The following is a 22,748-nucleotide window of genomic DNA, read 5'->3' as shown; positions in this document are numbered from 1 at the left end:
GTAGCTAAACATAACAGTCAATCTCAATCAGAGTGGAGACCCATGCAAGATATAATTTTGTGGGGTCTCAATGATCCAAAGTAAGGTGAGGAATCAGCCCAGGACTACACGACAGGACTTGGTCAATGACCTGAAAAGAACTGGGACCACAGTTTCCAAGGTGACTGTTGGTAATACACTAAGACGTTATGATTTGAAATCATGCATGGCACGGAAGGTTCCCCTACTTAAACCAGCACATGTCAAGGTCCATCTTAAGTTTGCCTATGACCATTTGGATGATACAAAGGAGTCATAGGAGAAAGTTTTGTGGTCAGATGAGACCAAATCAGAACTTTTTGGTCAAAATTCCAGTAACCGTGTTTGAAGGAACATGAATGATGAGTTCCATTCCAAGAAGACCATCCCTACTGTGAAGCATGGGGTTGGTAACATCAGGCTAGGGGGTGAGGAAGGAAGAGTACGAGAGGCAAGTGTGTCTGGAACAGTGTGGTTTCATGCCTAAAAAGAGTACCACAGATGTATTATTTGCCAGGAGCATGGTAGTGGAAAAGTACAGAGAAGGTCAGAAGGAGCTACATTGTGTCTTTATGTCTCTAGAGAAAGCCTATGATGGAGTACCAGGAGAGGAAGTGTGATACTGCATGCGTAAGTCTGATGTGGCAGAGAAATATGTTACAATAGTACAGGATGTATGATGGCAGCATAACAGTGGTGAGGTGTGCCGTAGGTGTGACAGAAGAATTTAAGGTGGAGGTTGGCCTGCATCAGGGATCAGCTCTGAGCCCCTTCCTGTTTGCTGTGGTAGTGGATAGGCTGACAGGTGAGGTTAAACTGGAATCCCCTTGGACCATGATGTTTGCAGATGATATTGTGATATGCAGTGAAAGCAGGGAGCAGGTGGAGGAACAATTAGAAAGATGGAGGCACACACTGGAAAGGAGAGGAATGAAGATTAGTAAAACATAATATATGTGCGTGAATGAGAGTGGTGGAGGGGGAAGAGTGAAGCTCCAGGGAGAACAGATAGCGAGGGTTGATGACTTCAAATACTTCGGGTCAACAATCCAGAGCAATGGTGAGTGTGAGAAGGAAGTGAAGCAACAGGTCCAAGCAGGTCGGAACAGCTGGCGGAAGGTGTCTGGTGTGTAATGTGATAGAAGAGTCTCTGCTAGGATGAGGGCAAAGTTTATAAAACATTGGTGAGGCCGGCCATGATGTACGGATTAGAGACGGTAGCACTGAAGAGACAACAGGAAGCAGAACTGAAGGTGGCAGAAATTAAGATGTTAACGTTAAGTAGGATTAGGAATGAACTGGACAGCCAAAGTTGTATGTTTTGGAAACAAGGTTCGAGAGAACAGACTTCGATGGTTTGGACAGAGGCGAGAGAGTGAGTATATTAGTAGAATGGTGCTGAGGATGGAGCTGTCAGACAAAAGATTGAGAGGAAGACCAAAGAGAAGGTTCATGGATGTTGTGAGCGAAGACATTCGGGCACTTGGGGTTAGAGAGGGGGATGATAACGCTGTTTTGCTTAGGCTAGTTATGTAATTTACGTCATCATCAGACATTAAAAAAACGATGGACTTCATCAGCTAAGCTATGCAGCTAAGACGTATAATTGATGTATCCCTTTGAATTAGAAAGATATCCTTCCCCTCTCCAAAAAGCCGTCCAAATTGACAGCATTATATTTGGATCTCTCAGCTCTGTTATGTTCTTTAGGTATTTTTTTTTAGTTTTCCCATCTGTTCTGTTGTCATGAAAAAAAGATGAGAGAGAACAAAGACAAAAGGAAAATTGCAGTGTTCGAAATTTAGAATTCTGTAATTGTTTGTTATTACGTGGCATGGGGGCCAAGAGAAGGTGATAGAGGAATCAACAGAAATGCAAGACTATTTGTAATTCTTTTCAATGAGCTTGCAGTTGACAGAGGCACACTTGGCGGTGGCCAGTTGAGCGCGACAAGCCAGTTTCTTCCCGGTTCTAGTTTGTTGTTCAAGTTTAGTAAGGTGGGGAAGTTTCTTTCTGCAGACACACAAAGTAGTGGTGACAGGGGCTGAAAAAATACATGCAATTTCTAAACATAGCTGACATTTTATACATAAAAACCGTGGCTGATAAAATAAATCAGTAAAACAACAAAAACATCTAGACGGCCCAAGCGGCTCAATACTTTCAAGCAGCATTGTACATTTTAAGTTTCAATACATTGTCATTCCAAACCCAATAAGTATACACAATCTTAGATGTTTTATTCATAGAATTTAGAAATGGTTTTGTCATACCTTGTGAGATTTTTGAATTCAATACAGCTACAAAACTTTGGATATTAGCTGTGCCATCTCAAATACGTAGTAGAGATTTGACATGACTTACAAATAGAATTTTCAAAAGCGAGCGACCAGGGCGTTAGAGTGAAGCATTTGATTTACACCTTGGCAACAAGTATTTATTAATTTAAACTTATTTCCATTTTTTCAATAACATATGGAATCAAGATATCCATTCATGTTAAACACTTTATAAATGATCAATAAGTTCTTTCATGATTGGTGACATTTCTATTTGTTCATATAGACTTTCTAGCTGAGCAGCTTCTATCAATGTGAATTGTTTTTAATATTGGTTGAGTACTACAACCTTTTACACCCTATTAAGTGGCACCATCAAGGTGAGCAAACAATTTATTTACTCATGATGTGTTTTCACCAGTATGGTGCAAGTATTGGGACAAACGGTAGTGCATTTCATCTTTCAAATGAACATTATGGATTTTGTTTGTCTTATATGCAAATACTTGGCTTTCTGGAGTGCCTGCCCACCCAGCAAGTGTGAAATTACCGAAGTAAATCTTAGCTATCTGCTTATTGCTATAAGTGTGTCTGTGAGAGAGCCTTATGTACTTTTGCCCGACTGTAGTTAAACACAATATTGCCCCCCCCGACACACACACACCACACACACACACACACACCACACACACACACACACAACACACACACACACACACAGTTTCCCATTCAATGACATGATCACTAGGCTGGGATATATTCCAGATCTTAAAGAACCACATTGATGTGGCTTCTGAAGCACTTTGAATTTCAAAGTAAAAAAGTCAGTATATCTCCAGTGTTAGCAGATTAAATGGCCACTGACACATAAAACACAAAATTTAATGTTTTTAACCGAAAAGCTGGTTTTTCTATGTGTTCGCCAAAATGCCTGCTTGTTGTATTGTTGGCCTTTGCTTGAACACTCGGGAGGAAGGATTCACTCTTCATACGTTTCCAAAAGACCCGGTTTGTCGTGAAAAATGGATATCACAGGTGCAATGGACGAGAGCTTTGTTATTAGCCGAAGTAAAACACAATATATGTGCGTGAATGAGAGAGGTGGAGGGGGAAGAGTGAGGCTACATGGAGAAGAGATAACGAGGGTGGAGGACTTCAAATATTTAGGGTCGACAATCCAGAGCAATGGTTAGTGTGGTAAGGAAGTGAAGAAATGCGTCCAAGCAGGTTGGAACAGCTGGTGGAAGGTGTCTGGTGTGTTATGTGACAGAAGAGTCTCTGCTAGGACGAAGGGCAAAGTTTACAAAACAGTGGTGAGGCCGGCCATATTGTACGGATTAGAGATGGTGGCACTGAAGAAACAACAGGAAGCAGAACTGGCGGTAGCAGAAATGAAGATGTTGAGGTTCTCGCTCGGAGTGAGCAGGTTGGATAGGATTAGAAATGAACACATTAGAGGGACAGCCAAAATTGGATGTTTTGGAGATAAGATTCGAGAGAGCAGACTTAGATGGTTTGGACATGTTGAGAAGCAAGAGAGTGAGTATATTGGTGGAAGGGTGCTGAGGATGGAGCTGCCAGGCAAAAGAGCGAGAGGAAGACCAAAGAGAATGTTTATGGATGTGGTGAGGGAAGACATGAGGGCAGTTGGGGTTAGAGAAGAAGATGCAGGAGATAGGCTAAGATGGAAAAAGATGACACGCTGTGGCGACCCCTAACGGGACAAGCAGAAAGAAGAAAAAGAAGAAGAATGGACGAGAGCTTTGTGGGTTCTAAATGACAGGTAGGTGTGTATAGAGCTATGAAAAAAAAAATAGTTGGGGACGACGACGTATTCCTTCTCTCAGAACGTAACAACAGAGCCGCATCATAATAACTTAAAGTACGTTTGTCAGAGGTGCTAAATGTGTTGATATGCGCGCGCCGGGGCCGGTGTTTGTCGCCGATGCCGCCGAGGACGGCCTTAGCCCTGACGCATGGATCGGGCAGGGAGGTGGTTTGGCTGCGTGCGGGAGGAGAAACGAGTTCTCTCCCCCACCAGCCTCGGGTGTCTGGCCACCCCTGAAGTAGTTACTTTGCCTGGCACGGGTCCTCCTGAGTATGCTACATGCTGTTATATGCTTCATAGACAATTCGTAAATTGGAATCAATAGCTGTCAAGCAGGCAGACAACGAGACAGTGAGCAAGATCCCTCCCCCTGCTTGTCAGTCCAACAAAATTGTGACTGCCATTAGCTCAGTCTTATGTGGGTTTTGGGTGGTGGGGTCTCAGTCTTAATCGGGATTTAAAAAAATCTATATTATTATTTTCGATCATTGGGGTATTTTGCCCTGAGAGGCCCTGTAGGTCAGTGGTTAGAGCACTGGTTTGGTAAACTCGGGGTTGTGGGTTCGTATCCCACTGGGGCCTCCAGTGGGTTGCGTCAGGAAGGGCATCCGGCGTAAAAATTGTGCCAAACATATGTGCGTTCATCTGAGATTACACGCTGTGGTGACCCTGAAAGGGACAAGCCCAAAGAAACTTACTTTTTGGGGTATTTTGCCCAACATGGCACAATGTTAAGACACCCTGGAACAGTAAAATGATGAAAAAAAAAAAAAAAAACCTTTAAGTTGTTTTCTGTTTAAGTCTTTTAGTCCGAAGCCACCACAGAGGTACAAGACACCGGGAGCATTATATTTCAGTATGAAAGTATGAAACAAAACAATTCATCATTCAATCCGCTTATAAATATAGATGTAGAGGGACATTTACACAAGTTGCTTCCAAACATGGTGTACATTGTATCCTGAATCTCCCCAAAGTGAGGAGTAGTATTTTAAGTTTATCATAAAAAAAATAACAAAACTAAGAAATCAGGCAAGCTCTATTTGCTCTGCCATAGACTGTTAAAATCATTTGATAAAACTAGCTAGTCAAATAAACAAAAATCGTCATGTTAATCCTCTTACAATTACGGCATCATAAATCTGCCAGCATAAATCTGATTCTTTTGCCCTGCATCTTTCACTCTTGTACACAGGCTGACATGAAGTAAAATAGTTATGGTGTACAAGTGCAATGATCAGCACTGTAACAAATGACTACCTACATATTTAGCATCACACCTCATCTTTACATCATAAAAATGCACAATTAGCTTCACAGCAACTAAGCATTATTTGTGACACTATCGGCAGTGGCACTCATGCACACATTTCAGGTGCATGATTGAATGTAGCCAAATATTGGGAGAGAGCACTGGGCAGTTCACCTGCTGAGGAAATAATGTCAGATTGCACTCTACATGACGCTAATAGTATGAGAGGGAGTCAAAAGGTAATGAGGCCAAATTAATTCTACCTCTTAAATATTTTTGTTCTGAAATGATCAGACTTTGTCATTTAAATACATAAATTTGATAGTTTATTTAAAAAACAAAAAACATTTTGCTTAAGTCTGTTTACTCCCTGTCAGCCATTTTGGAAAAGAGGTTGTTGTTGAATGCCCATCAAGAGCACAGTTGTGATTGAATGTCTTGCTTTGGAGGGGGAACCACCACTAAACATTTTCAAAAGGTTGCACAATGTGTATGGGGAAGCTGCAATCGTAGACTCCCCATTGATGACATCATGACCACATGTCATCATTAATAACATAACACTAGCCCCATACAAATTTGGTCAACCTTCTGAAAATGTTTAGAGATGGTTTCCTTCGAAAGAAAGATATTCACTCACTCGCTGTTTCTGATAGGCAACCAAAAATAATGTAATTTCTCAAATAGAACAGCAGGAGGACAGGGTTTAAAAAAATAAGAAACACTGAAAAAAGTATTTATACCTCAAAATGGTCACATTTCTGAAAATAATTTCAATTATTTGTAGGTTGAATTAATTGACCTCTCACTTTTTGACTGCCCCTCACAATTGAGGACAAAGTTGCCTGTTGAAGATTGGAAAGAATATCAGAACAATGGGACCAGAGGTAATACCATATGTGCATGTATGTAAGGAAATGCAATGATTCAAATATACCAAATGCAACAATTGCTCTCTGTCAATCACACAACGCTGCTGCTGATGTCATCATGCATCAAATTCCCTGATTTCAGTATGCTAGGAAGCACACCCAATCACAATAATATTCTGCTTCCCTGGTTCTGCGTAAAAGACACATGTAGAAAAATACTGCATCATCTGAAATATTTCTGATATCATTTTGGGGCATCAATGAGGAAAATGGGCTCCAAATGGTGAATATCTGGTGGGTGACTTCATAAAAATGGGTCAACCAATTAATATTTTTGGCAAGATATACTGTAAGTATATCATCATGGCACTCAGATAAAGTGCACACATTGGAATTTCTGAGGCACTTCAAACATTGCTATTCAAATACAAATATTGTTAATCTGAAAAATGTGTATATTCATTGAAACAGTTGAGAAATAAATTAACCGTAAGTGACAACCACCTCTTCAAATCACAAACAATGTATTTAACTATTGAATCAAGAAAGGGTCAACTGAGACAAACTAGTGAAAACAATCCTAAATCATAGACCAGGGGGATGAGAACCTATGGATTGTGAGCCATATCTGACTCTTTTGATGGTTGCATATGGCTCGCAGAGCCCTCATAACGATTTATTGTACATGTCATTTCTGTTGTGCAGGGAACGCAAATGATGCAGACTGTTTTTCCTCGTGGGGTTGCCGTAGTTTACTGTGGCAGTCGATGTGTCCAGGCGCATAAGGGCTGAATGCTGATTGCAAGAGCTACTTTCCAGAGTCCAAATTAGTCAGCAGAAAATCCATGTTTGGACCCAACAAGTTGAATGGAATTCAGATAGCTTTTCTGGCGCTTTAGCAATTGTGAGGAATGGAAAGCCATTCACAGATAGGGAGTAAGCCAAAGCATTTGTACTTGATAATGCCAAACATTTTGATAGCTTTGTGTAACCCGGTTAAAAATTGCTACAGTTAAAAGTTCAAATAAATAGAGTAACAATTAGGTTATAGGTTTTCTTTATACAAGGTGGGGGAATATTCGTTAACGTGTGTGTGCTGAATTTATCTTCTTTTGGAGGGATTTGTATTTAAATGCGTTTTATTAATTTGTGGAAAAAATACATTTGTTTGCCAATTTATTATTGTAACCTATGTTTAAGAAGGACAGGAAGTGACGTGTTGGGAAGGTTTGAGAAGGAGAGAGAGAGAGAAGTGCGAGACCTGTCCATGGTTGTTGGAAGGAAAGAGAAAAGTTAATGCCGGACATTTATCAAAATTGATCGTCTTTGACGAGGATTGTTGAAAAGTCAATTGTGATAGTGTGTTGTTTGAGTGGACTAGTCGAATTACGCCGTAATGTGGGGGAGTTATCCGCTAATACAGAGGAAAAGTGGATGAATGGAACATTGCTTGGACGCTTGTCACAAGCTAATGCAAGGTAGCGAGGCCTGTGTTGGATGAGGAAGAAGACGACGAGGACGAGAGCTTCACAACGGATCAGACCGTGAGGACTTTGAGGATGCTGGACATGTGGACATGACCCTCAACTCTCTTCTTATTTTTTTGGGCCCTTAGCTTAGGTAGTTTGTGGATTCTGTACTTTTTGTGTTGACTTTATTTGCATGGGTGTTTGTTTTGTAAAGTGATTTGATTTTCCAACCTTTATTTTATTATTAAAGGTTCACACTTTTTTTTTTTTTTTTACATAACCAGGTCTATTATTTGACTATCTGAAAATCAGTTTAAAAAAGTGGAGTTTATATGGTAGCTCGGTTATTAAAATTGGGATAACCTTAACTCATAAGCAAAAAAATTATTTCAGAAACCTTTTGAGAGAGAATAAGTGCACAAGTAAAAAGTAACGTTTTAATAGGAGCTTAGAGTAATTTCCATTGAAATAATTGATTAGTTCCTAATTTTGATTGAGGAAAGAACTCAGGTTAGCCACCTCTCGTTAAAGTATGATACACGAGAGAGGCACTATGTTCGCATAAAGACAGGATAATCCAATCAAATCAAAGACATACCTTTGTCGGCAAGAACTGTTCATTGTATCATCATGATGACAAATCAAATTGAATTACGTTCCCGATTAACGGATGGAAGTGTCAACGCCTGCATGAAGCTTAATCTAACGATGTACAAAACTGACTATAAAGCCATCAGTAAAGCCTTGCAAGCACCATAAATTGCATTAATGGTAAGAAGTACTTTTGTCATCATTGGTTAGCAACAGCACAAAAGTGTTATTTACAATAGTTCAGACTTATTGTACTCTAAAAGTGTTGGTCTTACATAAATATACAACTACACTTGTATTTAGATTTTAAAATACATTATGGCTCTTTTGAAATTACACTTTAAAATAGTTGCCATTTATGGCTCTCTCAGTCGAAAAGGTTCGCCGACCCCTGTCAGACAGTAAAACTCATCACTTTCAAATAAAGCTGAATTAGGTAGCAACTGGCATCCACTCAATAAAGCACGGACTTCACTCAGCGGTTTCGATGGATATATTTCAGACAGCAAAACCAACTTTAGGAATTAAACAGGAAATTATGTATTAATAACAACCAAAGAATTGGTATATATTCAGTCCGTCCCTCATGATCACGAGTGCAATCTGATTACTTCCATAAGCCAACAACGCATCTCATTACACAAAGTAGACAAAGAATTCTCAACCTAATGAAAATTATTCAGCCCCTCCCCAACTTTCGAGCCTCAAACTCAATGTGAAAGGGAAGACAGAGCAACGTAGGACTCCTCCACAGCTTGATAACAGAAAAAAACTTGAATGCCATAAAAAATTAAGAGGTATTACAGTTACAGTGCAAAAAAGATCAGAAATTCAAGCTTCATACAAAATAACAGCAAACATAAGGGAGAAAAGCCAAGAAAATGCATGCAATTAACTGAGGTATTGAGGTGAAAATGGGCAAACTGAGGAAGAAAATGACAATAAGAGAAATTACAAGAAAACATTCCATAAGGAGAAATAAAGAAAAAGCGCTGAAATCCTTATTTCCCATAATTAACTTTAACACCATATTGTCCAAGCTGCAACAAAGAATTTGTATACAATGTGAGTAAATGTGCATGTTGTCATATATTGGCTTATTCTCACAAAAACAGTTGAAAACGAGTTCAAACATCAGTATCCACTTGGTGTCAAAAGTCTGCAGCATATTGGACAATTGATACAGTATGTCTTCTCTTGTACCAAAACTGAATGATTTTGTATTTGAGAGCCATGTATATCACATTTTTTTTTTAACTTGATCTATTCTTAGTAAGAAAATGCATTTAAATCTAATAACCAAAGTAATGTCACAACATTTAGTCTCACTGTCACATAAAATATTAAATGAAATCCAGTTCATCAAGTGTTAGAAAGCAATATACAACCCAATTTAAATACAGTAAGTGGGAATGCTTACATTCCTCTTTATTTGGCAGGACATCCAGGTTGACCTTAGCCTCTGACCCCAGGAACATATTTTGAGATTTGTTTACATTTCTATTGATAGACGTTTTGTGTCAATATGAAGACACAATTCCCAATTACAGACCTTAAAAGGTGAAGTGGAAGAATGATTACAAATACAATTTTAAGACAGTTTTCCAACAGCAACTTTTAAGACAATTTTCCAACAGCAAGAGTTAGTCTTTTCTCCCAAGTGGAATCTGGTAGCTACTGTACGTCTGCTGCGAGCATTTTTAAACAAAGTGACTGGCTTTAATGCACAGGCTGAGGAGTTTCGCATTTCTTATTTCTCCTAGCTATATATGTTGATTTTAAACTTTTATTGAACTATGGACAATGTGAGAACATAACAGGCATATTCCTCATCTGAATTACTGATGAGGTTACGAGTAAAATAGCAAAAGACATTGTAACCTGACCATTTTTAACACTTTGCTTAGTTAATAAACCACTCATAATTACACAACAGCCAAGAAAAAAAATTAAGATTGTGTTTGCGCAAAAACAACGAAAAAGGTCAGGTGTAAAATCTGTTGTAAAAAAGTCCACCTCTTCTGTTGCATCTTAACACAGTGTTCCCTGGCTGCCACAGATGTCCATCACTTAGTATAATGTAGCGCCTACCTGGCATTGTGTTGTGTTGGACAGCAAATACTGCTTTTTCTCCATAAGCATCAATAGCATAGGTGCTTAATGCTGAGAAGAGCTCACTTGTTTTGGACCTGAGGTTGATTGGCTTTGAGGCTGCGCAGAGCTCGTCGGGCTGCTGCTGACTTGGCAATACGGTAGCTGCGTCCAACTCCTTTGAACTTGCCTTTTCCAACGACTTCCACAGTAACCCGGACCTTCCCATCATAAGTTCTCTCTGCAGGACTACATACGACAGAACAATTTTTTTACTTACATGTTTTCAAATCAAATACATTATCAGTGGTCACGAACATTTCAATCCAAACTTGATTCATCTTTTTTTTGGATTCACAGCTTCACAAACGGGAGCAAATAGGTCGTGTTACAAATTGTAGAGAGCTGTACATTATGTCTCAAATATTTGTTACAAAACACTCAATTGGTCATTTTCAAATAATTTGATGAATAAAGGATAAAGCAACTACAAAAAGACACACACACACACAGATTATTACGCTGAGACATTCTTGTTAGGTTTGGTGGAGCTGTGTCCTTTAATAAAACCTGGTCACAATCTATAGTAGGCGGGTGAAGTTTTTCTAGTCTGTTGGCTAAAACCTGAGAAATTATTTCGATGACCATGTTAATTAGTGGATTTTGGGTACAGAAAGTAAAATAAACCAGGGAAAGACCCCACACATACAGCAATAATGGGTTTGGAAAGTATTCTAACTTGCACTTTATGTTGCAACAATTTGCTAAAATCATTTAAATTCATTTAAATTCATTTTATCTTCAATGTAAAAAAAAAAAAAAAAAAAAAGACCAGTTAACTGTCAAAAGCTTTTTCTGACAATTGTTTTTAGATTATTATACTGAGACATAATTATTACCCTAGGTTTATCAGTCACCTGACATCAGTGGAGCGCTGTTCTTGAATAAAAGCTGATTGGTCACAATGTATTATCGACAGGTGAAGTTTATCTAGTCTGTTAGAGCTCTAGGTGCTTAGGTTTGTTAGTATGCACATGCACAGAAACACATTTCTCTGAAGGGTGATAAACTTCCCTGAAACCCCGCTGAATAAAAGGAGGAACGTGAAAACGATATTAGTTTGCTAAAATATTTTTGACAAAGGAGAAAAAAAGGTTTTGTGACTATATTACAAAATATGTTCTCAAATTCTATGTTCTGGCCACAATGGTATACTGCACACAACAATGTTTAAAGACGTCTTCCCTTACCTGAACTTGGCAGTTTCTGGTTCCATTTCAAGCAACTCCCTCACAGGAGACCGGGGCACATTTGCAGAGAATTTCTCTGCAGGTGATGCAGGGTCAGATAAAAAATGTGAAAATACTAACATAAACATATTGCGCATCAAAGGTATTTCTTTTAAATCACTAGATTTTAATGTAATAAATATTATTAATATTAGTATCAGTTATTAGTAATACATTGGAAACTCAGTTCACTAACTTAATTACTTCTGAAATTGTTTGTGATCTAAAATGTCTGTGGACAAAAAGTATTTCCAATTAAAATGAATTGATCTAGAATGAATTAGTTCCAGCCACAGAAAAAAAAAAGTAGTTCAAAGTAGATATAGTCGGGCTTGCCTTCTCCCAGAGATTGGGATCTGGTAACTGTCCCCTTAAGAGGAGTTGGGACTCTCTTCCACTGTGGATTTGCCCACGGTGAGAGGCGTGGTTATCGGCTGTTGTTTGTTGGCTATGCACCAAACAGGAAGCAGCACTTCAGAGGACCCACCCTTTTTGGAGTCTTCAAGAGCAGGGGTGTCAAACTCAATTTACCTCGGTGTCGCTGGAGACAGAGTCCGTCTGAGGCTGGGCCTCAGCCTCGACGCACCTGCACTCACGGCCAATTTAAATTAGAAACTTAAAACAAAATTCAATCTTCTCAAACATCATTTAAAAAAAATGTAAAACACATTAAGATAAACTAGGAGGCAGCACAATGGAGCAACTGGTTAAATGTTTGGCCTGACAGTTCTGAGGTCCAGGATTCAAATCATGGCCCCGCCTGTGTGGAGTTTGCATGATCTCCCCGTGCCTGCGTGGTTTTTCTCCGGGCATTCCGGTTTCCTCCCACATCCCCAAAATCATGCATTAATTAGGGAGTCTAAATTGGCGTTTGGTGTGATTGTGAGAGCGACTGTTGTTTGTGTCTATGTGCCGTGTGATTGGCTGGCAACCAGTTTAGAGTGAACCCCACATCTTGCCTGATGATACCTGGGATTGGTGCCAGCACCACCGTGACCCTAGTGAGGATAAGCAGCTCGGAAAATTAATGAATGAAAAAAGATAAAGATTCTTGTGTCAGCAAGTTGTGTACAAAACTACTAGTAAAACGGTATACGGCAACGCTGCTGTAATTTTCACTCAGAAAAATATTTCTCTGCTTGCATGTGCCCAAGAGCCATATACCCACCACAATTTGTTGGCTTTGTACGCAACAATGTAAAAGTGTCATTCATGTAAAACTCGAGGGCCGCACTAATAAACTTTTATATAAAGGTGAGGGCCGCAAAATATTATCCTGCGTGCTGCAAATGGCCCCCGGGCCGCACGTTTGAGACCACTGCTTTACTGGCATTGCTAGAGAGCGCACCTGATGGGTGACTTCAATGCTCATATCGTCGAGACCTAGAATGGCATGATTTGGAGAAACAGGCTCCCCCACCCAAGAAGAACCTGAGTGCTGTTCTGTTTCACTCCCCCTGTATGACGTGTGTTAGAGTGTGGTCCGCATGCTGACAGAAATTGGACTTGTTTCTGGTGAGGGTTGGCTAAGGCTACCCTTTGTCACCGATTCTGCTCATTCCGTTACTGGAGACAATTTCTTGGCACAACCTATGTGGTGGAAGTTGAGAAAGGATGAATGTTGTGTGGCCTTTTGGTATGAGGTGAGACAGGCTCTCAGTGGACATGAGGAGCTCCCGGAAGACTGGACTACTCCAGCCAAGGTGTTTAGCGAGACAGGCAGGAGAGAAAACCTTGCAGCTCACAGTGCATGTCAGAGATCAGCTCGTTTGTAAGGACGTGGCTTTGCTTACCCATGTGCCTCAGTACCATTGGGCTCTAAGGTCAAGGGATGTTGCACCTGCCCATTTCCAGCCTAGCAGAGGAGTACAAGTGGGCCAAAGTAAGACTGGAAATGATGCTACTGGATTCCAGCGATCCGCTGGGAGCCCAGACTGTCCCCATTTTGACCATTGGGAGGAAGTGGACACCACTGGCCGCAACTGAACACGCAAAGCCAGCACTCAGACACAAGGACATCGTTGGCCAAGTGCAGGAGGAGAGGACTGGCTTTGGGCTCGGGGCCAGTAGACCAGTATGGACCAAGGCCACTACTGCTGAGTGGCGCAAGCTGGTGGTCCAGCAGGTACGTCGAGAAGAGGAAGCACAAAGGTGCGCCTAAGCTGTGTCACTGGCCAAACAAAGGGCAGTGGTTGGCCTGGGATGAAGTGGAGGCAAGGGCAAGCTTTACCATCCAAGTTGTATATGACGTCTTGCCTTCTCCCATGAACCTAAACCAGTGGTATGCCAAAGATCCCAAGTGCCTGTTACGCCCAAGTCCTGCAACACTGAAGTACAATCTGGTTGATTGCAAGACCAGCCTTACTCAAGGCCATTACGCCTGGCGGCACAACCAAGTGCTGAAGTGTATTGGTGCTGTTTTGGAGAACCAGCGGATGACGGTGAACACCCTCCCACCCTTGTCAGCCCACTGGCAACCAAGGCTGTTTGGGAGGTGGGAGAGTCAAACCGGCAACACCAACAAGCCACCAGACAGCGGACAGCTGGGCAGTACCAGAAGCTGCTGGCAGACCTGGACAAGGAGGTCTGCTTTCCATCTGAGATTGAAACGACCACTCTCCATAATTCTTAAATGGAACACGTTTCAGACTACCAAAAACCTCCTGAAACTGAGCAATCGAGAGACGCCGCTTGGTGAGAGAGGTAAAGAAAAACCCAAATATCACAGTGATTGAACTCCACAGATGCATTCTGGACATGGGATAACGTTCTTCAAACTCAACCATCACTACAGGTCTTCATTGGTCAGGGCTTTATGGCAGATTGGCCCGACAGAAGCCTCTTGTAAGTACAGGACACACGAAAGCTGGCATGGCGTTTGCTGAGAAACACCTTAAGGACTCCAAGGTGGTGAGAAACAAGATTTTCTGATCTGATAAGACCAAGACAGAACATTTTGGCCTCATTTTTGAGCAATATGTGTAGAGAAAACCAGGCACTGCTCATCACCTATCCAGCATACTCCCAACAGTGAAGCATGGTGGTGGTGGCGGCAGCATCAAGGTATTGGGGGTATTTTTTAGGTGCAGGGAGAGGACAATTGGTTGCAATAGAAGGAAAGATGAATGCGTGCAGACAGACACAGCTGCGCCACCCTCATAACATATGTTGTTGCTTTACCGTACCAGCACGAGAGGCTATAACTTAGCGACTAATAACCAGTAATGATTAAATGCGTGGAAATTTCCCTGCTGATGAACGAGCCTCAACTGTGATAGCCACAGCTTTATCCTGTCAGGTTGACCCCACAGGAGGTTAAAGAAGGACAAATTTGGGTGCGTTTTCTCAGTTTTGGTGCAGAACAAGTCGGCATCTTGGCTTAGCTAGAACGAATGGTCTGTAATGCTAAGCACCGGCGACATCAGGGGTGGGGTCAAGGATGTTTCTTTCGGTTTAGCTCTGAAAGCTGGCATATATCCAGATTTTGCTTGGAATTCAAATATGTATTGTTTTCAACTTTTTTTTCGTAAATTACTGTACAAAATATATGTCATAATATTATTTCACATCTGAGGGTTTATTGTACATATGAATTCTGGAGAAAGTATTCCTTTAAGACGGGCCCTGACATGTGCTGGTTTAAGCAGGGGAACCTTCCGTGCCATGCATGATTTCAGACCATAACATTTTAGTGTATTACCAACAGTCACCTTGAAACGGTGGTCCCAGCTCTTTTCAGGTCATTGACCAAATCCTTTTGTGTAGTCCTGGGCTGATTCCTCACCTTTCTTTCACGAGGTGATGTCTTGGCTGGGGCTCCACTCCGATTGAGATTGACCGTCATGTTTACCTTCTTCCATTTTCTAATGATTGCTAACAGTGGACCTTTTTTCACCAAGCTGCTTGGCAATTTTTCCCTAGCCCAGTCCAGCCATGTGGAGTTGTACAATTTTGTCTCTAGTGTCTTTGGACAGCTCTTTGGTCTTGGCCATGTTACAAGTCTTACTGATTGTATGGGGTGGACAGGTGTCTTTCTGCAGCTAACAACCTCACACAGGTGGATCTGATTCAGGATAATACATGGAGTGGAGGTGGACTTTTAAAGGCGGACTAACAGGTCTTTGTGGGTCAGAATTCTATCTGATAGACAGATGTTCAAATACTTATTTGCAGCTGTATCACACAAATAAATCGTTTAAAAAAAATCATACATTGTGATTTCTGGATTTTTCTTTTTAAATTCTCTCTCTCACAGTGGACATGCACCTTGGATGAAAATTTCAGGCCCTTCCATGATTCCTAAGTGGGAGAACTATAGCAGGGTGTTCAAATACTTATTTTCTTCACTGTATTTCTCCAAAACCTGTATGTACTTCTCAGCTTTAATAGTACCTTCACAGATGTTTAAGTTACCCATGCCAATGGCACTAAAACAGTCCCATACCATCATAGATGCTTGCTTTTGACCTTTGTGTCCATAACAGTGCAGATTTTCTTATTTTGCCCAGAGGAAAGGACGTTGACAAATTCCCAAAACTGGACAGAAGAAGTGGAAACAGTTTGCATCAGTCCATCTTCTTCGGGCCAGAGAAGCTGGCGGCCATTCAGGGTGTTGTTGATAAATGTCTTTTTCTTTGCATAGTAGGGTTCAAAGTTGTATTTATGGATGTAGTGCCGAACATTATATACTGACATTGACACTCAAGTGTTCCTACGTTGTAATATCCTTTACATACTGTATTGATGTGGGATTTCGATGGAGTGTCTACCTGAGAGATTGAAGGTAAACAGGAATTTAATTTTGTTTTTCGGACATGCTGCTTACATGCAGTGATTTCTCCAGATACTCTGAACCTTTTGATATAATTGACCGTCCATAAGGAAATCCTTAAATTTCTTGCAATTGTACGTTGAAGAACATTGTCCTTAAAATGTTAAACTATTTCTCACGCACTTATTCACAAAGAGGTGAAACTTGACCCATTTCTGCTTGTGAATGACCGAGTGAGTCAGGGAAGCTACTTTTCTTGACTTTCATTGCACCCACCTGTTCCCAATTTGGCTTTGGGATGTTCCAAACAGGTGTTTGATGAGGATTCCTCAACTTTCTCAGTCTTTTTTGTTTTTTTGGAACCTGTTGTAGCCATAAAATTCTAACATTGATTATTTATAAGTTTATCAGTTTAACATTAAATAGCTTGTCTTTGTAGTGTATTCAATTAAAATATAGGTTGAACATGATTTGCAAATACTTGTATTTTATGTTTGTGTTTAACACAAGATCCCAACTTCATTGGAATTGGGTGTATACTAAACTGTGGGACAGGTGAAAGCGCTCTCTAATTTTAAGCAAAACAAAAAACAAAAAAAAAACAAGATAACTGAAATCCCTGATATATGGTGTAAATGAGCCTTATGGTTTTTGAGAAAAATCAAAACTGAACATTCTGCGTGAATGCTGTAACTGTGGACTGAACAGCACTGTTTGTGAACTGAGAGTCCAATGTACTTAGATATTTGCTCCATAAAATCATACCATTCAGTTTTCCTACTTAAACAACTAAAAGGTCATACTACATATATAATTCTACATTGTTTTTCCTCACCAATAAGTGGCCTCATCATTGGATAATACACTTGCCACACAGTCTCCAATGACATCCTGCTGTCCATGTAAATGCCTCCAGCAAGTGACTCAAAGATATCGCCCATAGCCTTGGGGACTTCAATGTCTTCTTCTTTCTCCTCATCTTCTTCAGAGCGTCGTAACTGAGATAAAGGGGGAAAAACAGTGATGTGAAGTAATGATACATAAAAAGAAAAAAAAGAAAAACTAGCATCACAAAAGACGAAAAAATAGTTCAATGCAATTCTATGACCACAATAGCAACAAGAGTCTCGTCAAGGTGCACCATTTTATATTCTATATTTAAACAATATTACACTTTTATTTAATGACTGTAGCTGCTTAACTATTTTGTTAAATTATTCTAATGAGCTTGGCCACTAATCCTTGGGAAAGAAAACTTTGAGCAAGATCACATACAAGTAACCTCTTGGTTTAGCCAGTTTTATTCCACCTTACCTGAAACAAACATCCACTAAGTTGTGACGGGGTTCCCACCCCCTCTGCACATGAAAAATCTTAACTGTGAAAATGACTGTGCCAGATTGTGGCTGCAAATTAGAAAAAGTAACGTATTTCCTCAGAATAAGTTAGGGCCCCATGTTATAATAAGTTATGGATCTATGGCATTTTTATCTCTGTGAGTAAAAAGTTGTTTCAATAAATGAGACACATAGTAAGTTGAGGTACAAACTTATGGCCATATTCTCTCGTGAGGCCATTAGTCTGTATTGTACACACCTCTCTTACGCTCTGTGAAGATGCGACAATTTTCCCTCAATGCTGACACGTCTCACGCATTGCCCTTGAAATTAGTGTTTCAACAAGACAACCACCCCAAACACACAAGTAAACATGCAAAGTTAATGTCATGGCGTGGCCAGCCCAATCCCCAGACCTTAATGCAATCGAGAACTTGTAGGGTGACATCAAAAATGCTGTTTCTGAAGCAAAACCAAGAATTGTAAATGAATTGTGGAATGTTGTTAAGGAATCTTGTAGCGGATTAAAACCTGAAATGTGCCACAAGTTGGTTGATTACAAACCACACAGATGTTAAGCAGTTACAAAAAACCTGTGGACATACAATTGAATTCTAGTTTAGTGAGTGAAATGATTGGTAAATCCTAGAAACAAAAAAGTTTGTACAAAACAGTTTTAAGTTTGTAAAGTCAACAGTAGACTATTTTTTTTTAACACACCCTCTCAACAAATTGCCCAATTGCACAACCTTATAAGCGTGGATGTCATAAATCCTGGGTATTTTTGGTTTTCTTTGAATCTACTGCACCTACTGAGAACTTGACATGTAGCATAAAAAAATATACTGAAAACATGGATTAACCTGGTTAGTCACATTGGACTGTCATTATTTTGAAAACTACTGTAATGGCTCAAGAGGAATGATGACATTTAAGTCAGAGGCTAGCTGGAATTCCAGGGTTGTGTAGATCTTTTAAAATGTATGAATGCTGTGGAAATCCATTTTGTAAATACGGTTCTGTCTAATATCAATAACTGCATAGACACTGTGGCTGTCAATAGACGGATCTGGGTTTTCCCCAACCAAAAAAAAGCCAGAATGACCTTAGAGACTAATGCACTCTCTTGACTCTCTTGACTTGAGTCTTCAAGTAAAGGGACAAGGCACAGTACTGCGCTGCCAGAGCTGACTTTCAGAGAGGAATTAAAGTGGCCAAGGCGGCCTACAAAAAGAATATTGAGGAGTGCTTCACGGAAAATAACTCAAAAAAGATATGGGAGGAATTACGACATCACAAACTAAAGCAAAAATAACCAAATGAGAACCGCAAATGCAGACGCCTCGCTGGCAGAAGAACTAAACCATTTCTTTGTCCATTTAGAGACTGACAGAGGAAATTCAGTCTCACCACCACAACCTCCCATCAGCAGCACACTAACGCTTCAGGCACATGAAGTGAGATGTATGGTCAGGACTATAAACACCAGGAAGGTTCCTGGTCCAGATAGTGTGCTGGGGAGGGTACTGAAAGCCTGTGCTGATTAGCTGACAAGTGTTTTTAAAAAAATATTCAACAGTTTCCTGCAAAAATCAACCATTCCCTCCTGCCTGAAATCTGCAACAATCATCCCCGTCCCCCGAAAAAGTCAATCTAAATGATTACAGGCCTGTTCCACCTGTGATTATGAAGTGCTTTCAGAGGCTAGTTGCTAGTCTGTGCTTCACAGAGACTTGGCTTTGTGGACGAGTGCCCGACACCGCCATCACGCTCCCCGGCTTCAAGCTCCATCATGCGGACCATGTCGCTGAGCTAACATAGAAAACGAAAGGCGGTGGAATATGCTTTTATATCATCGAGAAATGGTGCATGCACGTTACACAGCTCAGTACAGAGTGCAGCCAGCTTTTAGAGTCGCTGTTTTTGAACTGTTAGCCGTTACTGTAAGCTGTGAGTTCACATCTTTCATCCTAGTCGGTGTTTACATTCCGCCTCAAGCTGGCATGAATGCAGCTTGCCAAGCAGAGATTGAAAAAAAAAAAAAAAAAAAACACCCAGATTCAGCGCTCATTAGCCTAGGAGATTTTAACAATGCTAAACTAACTCCCTAAATATAAGCAGCACGTGAAATGTCCAGCAAGGGAAAATAACACTAGACCATTGTTATACATCCATCAAAAAAGCATATCATGCAATCCCTCGCACAGCCATTGGGTCCTCTGAACACTGCTTGCTGTACTTAATACCTACATAAAGGCAAGCACTGAAATGTGCAAAGCATTAAGTAAAATCAGTCAAAAAGTGGACCAACGAGGCAAAAATAAAACGGCAAAGCTTGACTGCATGGACTGGAGCGTCTTTGAAAATTCGGCGTGGAGCCTAGATAAATTCACGGATAGAATAGCTTCTGTGAGGAGGTGTGCATACCAACAAAAACTTTACGCACGTTCAATAACAACAAGCTGTGGTTTTCAGGCATACTGAGGCAACTCCGCCAGGCTAAAGAGATTGCATATCATAGTGGAGGCAGGGCCCTCTAAAATTGCACTAGAAACCAGCTGACTAAAGGAATTAACATTGCAAAGAGGGACTATGGAGTTAAACTGGAAAAACACCTCGGCGCTAATGACTCCAAATCAGTTTGGCACAGATTACAATCGCTCACTAACTACAAGCGACATTTTCCCCCATCTGAAAACAAGAGCGGGCTAGCCGACGACCCAAATAGCTTTTACTGCAGATTTAAAACAGGCACTACCACACCGCGCACCCATCAAGCCGCACCACAAGCCACATCACCATCCACTACACTGTTTAAAATCCATGAAAGCGACATTAGACAGATCTTCAGAAAACAAGACCATCAAAGCACCAGGCCCAGACTTTGTGTCCCCATCCTGGCTCAAAGTCTGCGCAGAACAACTTGCTCCAGTCTTCACAAAGCTCTTCAACAGGTCTCTACAAATGTGTGAAGTACCAACCTGCTTCTAACGCTCCACCATTATACCTGTCCCCCAAAAAATCAGCAGTCTCAGGTCTTAATGACAACATGCCTGTTGCCTTGAGATTCGTGGTCATGAAGTCCTTCGAACGCTTTGTGCTGGACCACCTCAAGAGCGTCACAGGCCCCCAACTGGACCCACTGCAGTTTGCCTATTGAGCTAACAGGTCTGCGGATTATGCCATCAACATGGGTCCTCTGTTGAGGTGTCCCACCGGGAGGAGACCCCGGGTATGCCCCGGGACACGCTGGAGAGACTGTCTCTTGCTTTGCTTTGGAACGCCTTGGTATCCCCTTTGAAGAGGTGGATCAAGTGACTGCGGAGAGACAAGTCTGGGCTTCCCTGGTAAAGCTAATATTTCAGCAAGCCATCATCTCATCAGCGGAAGATGATGGATGGATGGATGGATGGATGGATGGATGGATGGATGGATGGAAAGTCCTGGTCTAGAGCACAAAACTCATACCAGCTCTCTGTGCAAAGAGACCAAAGCTGAGTCAAAAACTGTAAATGCAGAAAATGTTAATGAACTTTTTGAAAAGTTCCCCTGGAAAAAAAATAAAATGTCAATTAGAACTAGGACAACTTTAAACCAACCTAAAACCACAGAGAACCAGGATGATAGATGAAGTAATGACAAAGGCCTTTAACTTAAATGTAAGTGGAGAAAGACTGCAGTCTACATTTACGATGTTCTCTCCAGACAGTCTGGAATTTTAACCAAGTTAGTCAGGGCTTGACAGCAAAACTGAAATCCTTAGAATAATCACACTCCATTTGCTGTGGTTCACAAGTTAGCATACCACTTAATCACGGAGCTCCAGAACTCCCCAAAGCAGATAAATGCTATGAATTTGCTTGATGTTTTAGTGGAAAAATACAAATCCATCAGTTCAAATATCAGCACAAATAAAAAAAACTGTCGCTAAATATGAACCTACACATAATCTATTACCTGTTAGAATTTGATTGTTGAGCAAAAACAAAAATAGTCAACAGTGGAGCAGCTGAAACCATCTAGCCATCTTCTAAAGACCACCTGACTTCCTCAAAACTATTACAAGACCGTAGGAGCTGATTTAAGCAAATAATGAATTGCTCACTTCAGTCAGGTGAGTTTCTTAAACCTCTGAAGGTTGTTGCTATTCTTCTTCTTTTGCCTTGTTCTGTTAGGGGTCGCCACAGCATGTCATCTTTTTCCATTTAAGCCCATCACATGCATCCTCCACTCTAACACCCACTGTCTTCATGTCCTCCCTCACAACAACCTTTTCTTTGGTCTTCCTCTCGCTCTTTTGCCTGGCAGCTCAATCCTCAGCACCCTTCTACCAATATACTCACTCTATCACCTCGGAACAGGTCCAAACCATCTATGTCTGCTCTCTCTCTTCTTGTCTTCAAAACATCCAACTTTGGCTGTCCCTCTAATGAGCTCATATATAATCCTATCCAACCTGTTCACACCAAGCGAGAACCTCAGTATCATCTCTGCCACCTCAATTTTTTTAAGCCACATAAAAAAAGAGAACACCAAATGCCTCCATACTAGCAAACTATAGACATTTCAAACCTTCCCTTCATAGCCAAGATTGCAGAGAATGTAATTTTTAAGTAACTCAGCAATTTCCTGGATGTAAAATGGATTTTCTGAAAAATTTCAATCAGATTTCTGACCTTTATAGGACAGAAACAACTCTTGTCAAAAAGGTAAATGATGAAAGACTGAATGCTGACTCTGGAAATGTGTCAGTTCTTGCAATGTTGGATTACAGTAAAGTGTTTTGAAATCAAAACATGCTGTTGAACATGTTGGACGACTTTAAGCAGTTTTTAAATGGTTCAGGACCTACCTGGAGGGAAACAAATATTTTATTACCACTGGAAGTCTTCAATCTCATCACATGGCAATGACATATGGGGTTCGTTAAAGGTCAGTTCTTGGACCTAGA

At 40.7% G+C, this 22,748-nt stretch overlaps 1 protein-coding gene across 6 annotated transcripts in view; it reads right to left on the bottom strand.

Annotated features, from left to right (window-relative positions):
- Nucleotides 1–8,746: 8,746 nt before the first annotated feature.
- dicer1 (dicer 1, ribonuclease type III) overlaps nucleotides 8,747–22,748 on the bottom strand; it is a 266,759-nt gene continuing 252,757 nt past the window's right edge. For 3 of the 6 annotated variants that reach the window (XM_061842862.1, XM_061842865.1, XM_061842861.1), the window contains 3 exons: nucleotides 17,296–17,458; nucleotides 11,651–11,726; nucleotides 8,748–10,649 (listed from right to left, as the gene is read on the bottom strand). In XM_061842862.1, the coding sequence (XP_061698846.1) occupies nucleotides 10,484–10,649; nucleotides 11,651–11,726; nucleotides 17,296–17,458 (405 nt within the window). In that variant the 3' untranslated portion in view covers nucleotides 8,748–10,483. Of the gene's footprint in view, nucleotides 10,650–11,650; nucleotides 11,727–12,077; nucleotides 12,276–17,295; nucleotides 17,459–22,748 lie in introns of those variants that run through there. The other 3 variants (XM_061842864.1, XM_061842860.1, XM_061842863.1) reach the window with 3 other exon arrangements.

This window comes from Syngnathoides biaculeatus, chromosome 15 (genome assembly GCF_019802595.1).
Source record: "Syngnathoides biaculeatus isolate LvHL_M chromosome 15, ASM1980259v1, whole genome shotgun sequence".
NCBI classification, from domain to species: Eukaryota; Metazoa; Chordata; class Actinopteri; order Syngnathiformes; family Syngnathidae; genus Syngnathoides; species Syngnathoides biaculeatus.
The sequence above is the reverse complement of the archived record's forward strand: the minus strand, read 5'-3'. Positions and strand labels throughout refer to the sequence as shown.